We start from the raw sequence: 9533 nt of genomic DNA, 5'->3' as shown, positions 1-9533 counted from the left end.
ATCGATTGTGGGGTGACGATCAATATCATGCCTATATCCATCATGAAAGCATCACGATGATCCAACGACGAACTCATCCCATCAAGAATAACCATGAGCAGCTTTGTCGGTGACAAATCCCAAACTAAAGGAATGCTCCCTTTAGAGGTAAACATTACAGGTCGTAATCACATGACCGCATGTTTTATCGTCGACTCCAAGACCGAGTATAATGCATTGCTCGGTCAGGATTGGATTCATCAAATGAATTGTATTCCCTCTACTTTATATCAAGTTTTCATCTTTTGGGATGGAAAATCAGTTATGGTTCATCCAGCCGACAGTCAGCCGTTCGAAGCCAATATGATTCAGGCACGATATTATGATGGCCATGTCGGTTATATTACCCTACAAGGTTTGAATGAGGAAGGGTGACCTACTCGAATTTCGATCCAGAAAGTAATCGAATCCATCAGGATTCGATAAGACTTGGGTTAGCTGACAGTGATGCCTGAAGAAAGACAGGACAGACGCTGAGCTGCGGTTTCATCTACCATGGAATGACTGCTGGCCCACTGGTACACTATTTCCAAACACCCAAATTCGAGCGTCAACTTAGTAGAATTTTTGGTCGAATGAGACAACGGTCTCATACTATCACTAGATAAAGTTCAGGCTGTACCAGCCGAGCTCGAGGATAGTCAACCTTAAGTTAAAGATCCATTAGAGGAAATAAATGTTGGAACAGCCGAAGAGCCACGACCTTTGTTCATCAGTACTTTGTTACCCCCAACATGTAAAAATTGAACTTTGTAATTTGCTTAAAGAATTTAAAGATTGTTTTGCTTGGAGTTACCATGAGATGCCTGGTCTAGATCGCACACTAGTTGAACATGAATTGCACATCAAACCTGGGTGTAAACCATTGCACCAACCACCTTGATGATTCTCAACTGAAGTACAACTAGGCATAAAAGAGAACTCGTTCGACTTTTAAAAACTGGGTTGATTCGGACAGCTCGATACGTCTAATGGCTGGTGAACATCATCCTTATTTTAAAGAAAAGTGGTGCCCTGTGCATCTATATTGATTTTCGAAATTTGAACTTGGAAATGCTTAAAGACTAGTATCCAATGCCAATTTCATATTTGTTAATCGACGCAGCGGCACATCACAAAATCTTATCCTTTATGGATGGACATGTTGGTTATAACCAAATTTTCATCGCCAAAGCTGATGTCCATAAAACCGCTTTTCGTTGCCCTGGCGCACTCGGCACATACGAATGGGTCATTATGCCATTCGACCTCAAGAACGCCAGTGCCATATACCAACGAGCCATGAACATTATTTTCCATGATTTGATTAGTACCATTGTTGAAGTCTACATCAACGATGTTGTAATCAAATCAAATCCATCGGGCTTTCCTGAGTATGCGCAAGCATAATCTTAAGATGAATCCCGCCAAATATACTTTCGGCGTATCAGCCGGTAATTTTTTAGGATTCCTCGTACATCATCGTGGTATTGAGGTAGACAACAACAAGGCTTACGCAATCATCAACGCTCCATCCCCAACGACTATGAAATAACTACAATCACTGGTCGATAAGATTAACTTTCTCCGTCGATTTATTGTTAATTCTGCCGGGAAAATGAAAGCCTTCTCCACGCTTTTGAAACTTAAGGATTCTGACATCTTCGAATTGCGTGCAGAACACCAAGAGGCATTTACGCAAATCAAGGTCTCCCTAACAACTCTACCCGTCCTCGTTGTACCATGATGTGGAATACCTCTTAAGCTATACATCTCAGTGGCCGAAGAATCCATCGGATGCCTTCTTGCACAAGACAATGATGCTGGACGAGACCAGGCCATTTTTTACCTTTGCTGAAATCTCAACCCACCAGAGATTAATTACTCCGCTGTCGAGAAGCTTTGTCTCGCCCTATTTTTCACTGCATCAAAACTCAGACATTACATGCTCTCATCAGTCACTTAGGTCATCGCCCAAATCGATGTCATTCGTTACATGCTCACTCGACCAATCGTAAAAAGTCAAATCAGCTACTGGACGATGGCTCTCTCTAAGTTCAGCTTGCAATATGTGCCCCAGAAAGCTGTCAAAGGCCAAGCGTTGGACGATTTCTTGGCCCAACACCCTTCCCTGTACGAGTTCGGGGGCAATGACGTTGAAATCAGCATGGTAGCAACACGTGATAATTACTGGACAATGTATTTTGATGGTTCTAGTACTTCAATCTCGGCTGGCGTTGGGATTGTTATTCAATCCCCCACTCATAGCCGCTGGTATTTTTCTCTCAAGCTCGATTTCTATTGTACGAATAATCAGGCTGAATACGAAGCCTTTATCATCGGCTTCGGTGTACTCCACGATTTGTGGGAGACTCATGTCCTTATTCTTGGTGACTCCGAACTTGTAATTAATCAACTCAATGGGACTTTTCATTGCATGAGTTGTACTCTGGCGCCCTACCACATGGTTGCCAGCTATTTGGCTGAGTCTTTCGACAGCGTTACTTTCAAACATATTTCATGAGTTCATAACACGGATGCCGACGAATTAGCTCAAATAGCCTCCGGAGCACAACTCTTGGGGGGCAAATTAGGCCGAGAAATACCTGTGTCATAACAAACACACTTAGCCTTGATTAATCAACAAGTTCTCCAATGTGATTACCTGATCCGTACCCGGGTCATGTCCTTACCTTCATTGTTAGAACGGAAGAACACTATTGAGGTTTGTGTTGTCGAGGCATTACCAAATGATTGAAGAAGGGCGATTATGCGATATATTGCTAACCCCAACAAAAAACACTACCGTCGGACAAGGGTCCAAGCCACAAACTACGTATTATACCAAAATGAATTATACCGAAAAGGTGAGAACGGTTTATTACTGTTATGCCTCAGACCGCAAGAGGCTGCCCAAGCAATCGCAGAAGTTCATGAAGGAATTTGCAGGGCTTATCAGTCCGACCGAAAGATGCGATGGTTGCTTCACCGACACGTCTATTTCTGGCCAAGTATACTAAATGATTGTATTGAGTTCGCAGAAGGATGTGTACAATGCCAAATTCATGGTCCTATAAAGAGGGTCCCGGCCGAATCACTACATTCGGTCACTAAACCATAGCCGTTCAGGGGATGGGCCATAGATGTAATAGGCAAAATTACGCCACTTCCTGGTTCGCAAAGCATTCATGGATACTTGTCGCGACGGACTACTTTACCAAATAGGTCAAAACGAAGTCATATGCTGAGTTAACGTCTAAAGAAGTTTGTAATTTCGTAGAAGAAAAAATTGTGACTAGATTTGGCGTACCATAACCAATCATAACAGAATGGTACGATTTTCACATCCGATAGGTTTAAGGGGTATACGGTGAATTTGAAAATTCAACTTAAGCAGTCTACGCCATATTACCCGCAGGCAAACAGGCAGGCCGAAGCAAGTAATAAAGTTTTGATTGGTATTCTTGAAAAAATGGTGAGAGAAAGGCCTAGTATGTGGCATCTAAAGCTAAACAAATCGTTATGGGCCTATCGAACTTCTCTCCGATCAGCCACTGGAACGACTCCATACGCATTGACTTATGGACACGACACAATGTTGTCGGTCGAACAAAGTATAAACTCATTGCGAGTAATCGAACAAAGTAGTTTGTTTAGTACAGAGTACAGTCGGGCCATGAGACAAGAGTTAGAAGATTTAGAAGAAGCTTAGCTTGATGCTTTTAACTTATTAGTGGCACAAAAGAAGATCACCAAGCGAGCTTATAATTAACGAGTCAGACAAAAAACGTTCAACGAAAGGGAGTTGGTTTGGCAAACCGTACTACCCGTAGGTTTAAAGACCCCAGGTTCGACAAGTGGTCGCCGAATTGGGAAGGGCCATTTGTTATTCATAAAGTTCTCTGCAATGGGGCATACCATCTTAGGGATCGAATTGGTGTAATTCATAAGTTGCCAATCAATGGGAAGTTTTTAAAGTAATAATATCCAGTCACATGGGAAATGCAGGAATAAAAATTCATTCCATTAAGTTTGCAAAAGGGTGTACAAATAGAGTTGGTCGATCAGTTTACAACTAAATAATTCTAGGGTGATGAAGGAATGAGAGATTTAAGAATGACCTTTAACTCCAACCACCTCACCTAGCCGATGGTGACCTCAGCTTGCCGATTCCTCTTATCCATCTTCAGTTGTTCGACCCGCTTCACGTTAACCACGTATTCGGTTAAGCAAGATTTACCGCTCAACTCAAAATCCTTTGCAAGCTCGGAAGTAATTGCCAACCTTCGATTTTGGAGTTCGGCAATTTGATGGTCAAGGTCGGCCAATGTTTCTTTTTTCGCCTTCAAGACTTCGACCTTTGGACGAAGAGCTTCTCGAATGGCTGTTGCAGCTTTCAAGTCGTCTTTGGCCCGAAGAGCTTTCTCAAAAATACCAAAATATTCTCGGGTTCGTTCTAGGGAAGAAGATGCTCGAGTGATAGCTTCAACACTCAATTGACCATTAGCTGCGAGATCGTTTAGACATGTGCCCATGGAGTCGAGGCCTTGGTATTCGAGAACTTGTAAAGTTGAGAGAGACAAGAGCTCCTGCAGCTTAACAAGAGCATTTGATTCGGTCGTTGATACGGGAGACACGGTTGTAGCTGCCGAATGGCCAGCCACTCCCGAAGTATTCAAAAGAAAAACATCTAACTCAACTTCCCATGAAGGCTGCACATGAAAATAATTTAGGCAAAGGGAAAACGTAAAAGAATATAGTAGAGAGAGTTTGTTTTTAGACCTACCGAGGGGAGACTTCGGCCATGTCTCCTGGTTCATTGCTCGAACCTAGAAAGCTTAATGGCCAAGCCCAGTGTTTTAAACAGCTTCTCAATTCACGCGACCGATGAAGGTTATCTACATTCGACAGCTACTGAGGTGGCCAGGAAATATAGATAACGCCCTTCGGCGCATAAAATTTTTGGTGAAATGAATAATTGGGCACCTGACATGTAATATTTTTCTAGCTTCTTGAGGGAGAATGCCGAGGTCTTGATCCTGCGGGTGAATTGGTGTTTCTGCCTTCGCTTCAGGCTCAACATGAGGCCTTTTTCCAAGATCGACTGCAAGAGAATCAACCTTGTCAGTCACCTCAACCATAGAGGGAGGCTCAATGGAAGGAGGTTTGGTTAGTCAAGGGCAACTCGCGCAGCAGTATCTCATCATTCTCATCATCCTGAAATAAAAAGTTGTTAATACTTTTGAATGTAATGAGAAAATGGAGCTACCAAAAACATAATCATACCTCTTCCAAGATGATCGCCAATTGTTTTGGATTTTTTGGGAGACTTTTCCTGATCGAAAGGGTTACCTCCTTCAAGAAGGGTGCAACAATGGGCCCCGTAGCTGCAGGCTTTTCCACCAGCGGTACAGCAACTCGTTCGACCACAGCCTCAAGAACATCATGGACAGGTTGAATTTGGGGTGCTGGGCTAGTCAGAGTTAGTCACTTCTCCGTCGAGGCCTGGACAATGGGAGCAGGAGGAGAGGCACTAGGAGTCGTCGCTCATGTGGTCTGGTTAGAGATAACGTGAATTTCCCATTCCCCTTTCTTTGCTAATTTCTTGACACATTTTGTGGGATGAGGAGCTTCACCTACCGTCTCGGCTTCCTATAGAGGTCGTTTGCTCAGCGGGGTTTGCATGGCAGTTTTAGTTTTCTTGGAGGAAGGGGCAACTTTTTCCTGGCCTCAGCCGCAATGATCACATTTGCTTACTTCAATACTCAACCGCTTAAGAAAACGAAGCCAAGTTAGTAAAATCAAGTAAGTGTTTGAAGAATAAAGGTAGAGATAGCCATGTACCTTGGGTCGTCTCTTTGGATTGAGGGGCAGGGGTTTTTTTGGGTCGATCGCCAAAAATTTTGTTAACCACGTCTTCGACCGAAGCGCCAAAAAAGTCATGAGTGTATCATTCCCACCATTCGCCAAAGGTGTCAATGTTGAGAGATTCAAGAACAGTTGGTCAAAGACGAAATTTTTTGCACCATTCCTAAAACTCTTTCTCGGTATCTCTGCACTCTCTCTATGAGAAGCCAGAGAGGCGTCCTCGGCTTAGGAGGGAGCGGGAAGTAAGTAGAGGCACCAAGCAACCTTGGAGGTAGCCAAGCTGTCGTGTAGCGAAATGGGGGTGGTAGACCTCCCAGCTCACTCGGCAAGCATCGCAGCTAAGAGGAAGGTCGCGTGTTATCACGAACGACCCCCAGTTTTGACGAAGACCAGCATCCTCACTTTCACTCCATATGAATGTTGGAAGCTTGATGGAAAAAGGGTACTTTTAATTACGACACATCAAAAATTCATCGTCTGAGAGAATATCTAGGCCGAATAAGTATTTGAAGACTTTTTCAGCCCGGTGATGAAACGCCGGTCGAGAGACCAACTGAAGGTCAAGCGCTGCAGTAGACTAAAAGTTGGGGATCTTTGGTCGAAGTGTGGAAAAATAGACCTGCAGCCAGAGTTGGAATACCCAGAGAGGACCGTTCTAGTGCAGATAGATCTTATTTATGGTCATTTCAACCAGACAGCGTAGGAGGTTGGCGAGGATAGCTGGACCAAGCACCAGGGCTTTAGCCACCGGTATGTTTTCGACCAAGCACTTATTTGACTTGGTACAACAAATAAACTTGTTATACCAGTAAAATAGGAAGGCTTCGTGCTCTCCCTTTCGCAGACTCTCCCCTCCTGGGCCAGCAAAATGAAAGATGAAGGTGTTGTAGTTGAAGAAGTTCTTGTGCAACTTCTGAACTTCTTCTTTTGAAGGCTCTTAATCTTCTTGGCTTAACGTCTCGACGGCCCGTTTGTCAAATAGTGCTTTATGGTCGAGATTCGACGAGCACCCAAAAATGGCGGCATCAACTAGGATGCTAGATGGAGAAGTCCCAAGGATAGCCGAGATGTCAAGGATGGTGGGGGTGATAGGGCTAAAGGGAAGGATCATGGTGTTGATGGCCGAGCACCAGAAGCTCAGAGCTGCGATAAGGAGTTCTTTATCCATAGCAATCTTTATGGCCGAAAGTTTAATGGCATCGTGGATGCCAAGAGCTTCCCATTTTTTACCGAAGAATTTTTCCATCCATTCGACCCAGGCTGCCCAGGTCACGTTGGTCGAAGACCAGGCTCTTTGGGGCTTTGTTAAGCACCACTTCAACCAATCAAACCCTTGCAGCAAGGGTGTCAGGTAATGGTCTTTGAAGTGGTTGGTGATGGACGATGGCACTGCATCCTTAAAAAATAGTCCTAGGATTTGATGAGTGGCGCTTAAATCACTCTCGAAACACAGAGTCTTGACGGCACTCCGGTCGATGAAGTCTTTGCACTTGTTGCATTCGTCGGAGAGCTTGGAGATGAAGGAGTCCATTGATGAAGACTCGAGGATTTCTGGGTTTTTTGGGATTTTGATAGCAAAATGGCAAGAAGGTTTCAAGGGTTTTGGAAAGTGTAACGTACGAATGGAAATGATTCAGGTATTTATAGGCATTTTGGAATGAAGGTTAAATGTTTGATTTTCAAAATTAGGGATAGGATCGAGCGGAAAAGTTGCTAATCATTGTAGATATTCAGAAAATCCAGGTAAAATGACCGAGGTTTTCGCGGTTTGAGGATGCACGATTGCGTGTTGCGGTGGGTTTAGTGTGAAAGAGACGTTTCGACTGTCACACGTTTTCGAGGGTCGTGATCAAAGGCTACTAGGTTAACCAAGGGACCGACATGTGGCAAAACGGTTGGGAGAATCGAGAACATAAGATCATGTCTCATAAATGCACATGGTGGTATTTCTCAAGAGGGTTCAATGTTTGTTTTAGGTTGGTTTCGCTTCTTCGAGGCCGAGGCTAGAACCAAGGAATGTAGGTCGATGACCTCAGAAGCGAAGGGGCAATGTTTGGGCCCAAAATATTGGTTTTAGCCGAGTTTAGAATTGTTCTTGGCCTGGAAGCGTTGCTCAGGGGCCAGCCATGTCCTATCAGGATGTGGTAGTTAAATCCTGATACAATAAGAAGTCTCGGTAGGATAAGGATGTTGAAACTTGGGAATGAATACGGCCTGATAAGGGGTTGAGTTCAAAGTCCTAATAAGAGTAAGACTGGTCGAGATAAGATTAGATCGGAGTAAAGAGTCATAATCCAAGTATAAGTTTGATTCGATCAGAAGTAGGTTTGCTACTATAATAGAGGGAGGGGTGCATCATTCAAAGCCCCTCCAATTCAAGGTTTGCTACCTTGAGATTTTTTATTTTCTTTTCTGGCAACACATCTTCAGTTTGGATAAACAGCACTGTGAAGGCAACCAGTGATACCTTCAGTTTGGATAAACAGCACTATCGTCGTACAACCAACCGACTGCGAAACACCTTCAGTTTAGATAAACAACACTTCGTCGAGGTCGACTGGTTATGTATCCAAATCTTGGTCGAGAAAGACTTTCGGGTCTTTATTGGCAGAGGTCATTTCATTAGCCTTTTTGGCGAGGTAAGGTGTTACAGTTTACTAGGGCTCGGCACATTGAACGCCAAGTTATTTTATGATTGGGTACTCATAAGTAAGTTTTAGAGTTCGGCATTCTGATGGCCGAACCACATTTACCATCAAGACATATATCTATTTTGAGTATATGTGCCCCTATACTCTGGTGTTAATTCGGCGTGCTTATTGCCTTACAAATATAATCACTGTGACCGAATCCGGCGCCGACGATTTGTGAACTTCGCAAAATTAGCAGCCTTGTCTTCAGGCTTTAGAACCCAATGGCCGAGACGTGTTCCTTCCTCGGCCGCAGTCGCAAGATCAAGAAGTCAGCCGCGCGCTCAACGCAACATCAACACATTTTACTCCTCGGCCAAGCTTAGCCGACGAGTTGGCACACCCCGCATCAACCGAATGACGTAGTTAGCTCATTAGTTACTCGGTCTGTGCGCCACGTAGGCAAGTTCCCTTTACTCATGGCCGGCTACATCTCCCTATAAATACCCCATTCTCCACCAAATTATGGTAAACTTTTGCTATGCAATCAAGCCCTAAACCCTTTCTCTTAACTGACTTAGACATTAGAGATTCATTGGTCAAACCTCTCACTTCTTGAGTGCTGGCTTTGTTCTTTGGCCAAAGGTATTTAATGGTTTTGTAGATATAATTTCGTCAAGATTAAAAACGGTTGATTTATGCTAGCACTATATGTTCTAAATATGAATATGTAAAGAAGATGTCAAGCTTGATGATTAAGCTAGTCTTAAATGAGAGGTATCATGAATCATGCACATCAAAATGTACTTCTATCTATCTAAATTAGTTATCTCATTTAGTGAAAAGTGAGGTACATTGTTTGAATACATTGTGACTTTGATTTTTTGTGCATGCGATATAATATTTTTATGCGTTAGCATCATTAACACAGGACAACGGAGTGCCAGAAAAAGTGCCAGATCTATAGAATCCCACAAATACTGTAAGCTAGGCCTGGCCAACTCAGAATTTTGAAGT

General features: G+C 43.5%; 1 protein-coding gene across 1 annotated transcript; it reads left to right on the top strand.

The window, feature by feature from the left end:
• The first annotated feature begins 2059 nt into the window (after nucleotides 1-2059).
• On the top strand, nucleotides 2060-2542 carry LOC139189453 (uncharacterized). The gene has a single exon (XM_070808408.1). The coding sequence runs from the start codon at nucleotides 2060-2062 to the stop codon at nucleotides 2540-2542; it is 483 nt and encodes a 160-aa protein (XP_070664509.1).
• Nucleotides 2543-9533: the final 6991 nt, after the last annotated feature.

The sequence above is a fragment of the Malus domestica genome, chromosome 11 (genome assembly GCF_042453785.1).
Source record: "Malus domestica chromosome 11, GDT2T_hap1".
NCBI lineage: Eukaryota > Viridiplantae > Streptophyta > Magnoliopsida > Rosales > Rosaceae > Malus > Malus domestica.
This window is presented reverse-complemented; position numbering and strand designations above follow the sequence as displayed.

Excerpts from the sequence above, each read along its gene's own strand:
- LOC139189453 (XM_070808408.1), top strand. The coding sequence starts at position 2,060 with ATGGCTCTCTCTAAGTTCAGCTTGCAATATGTGCCCCAGAAAGCTGTC.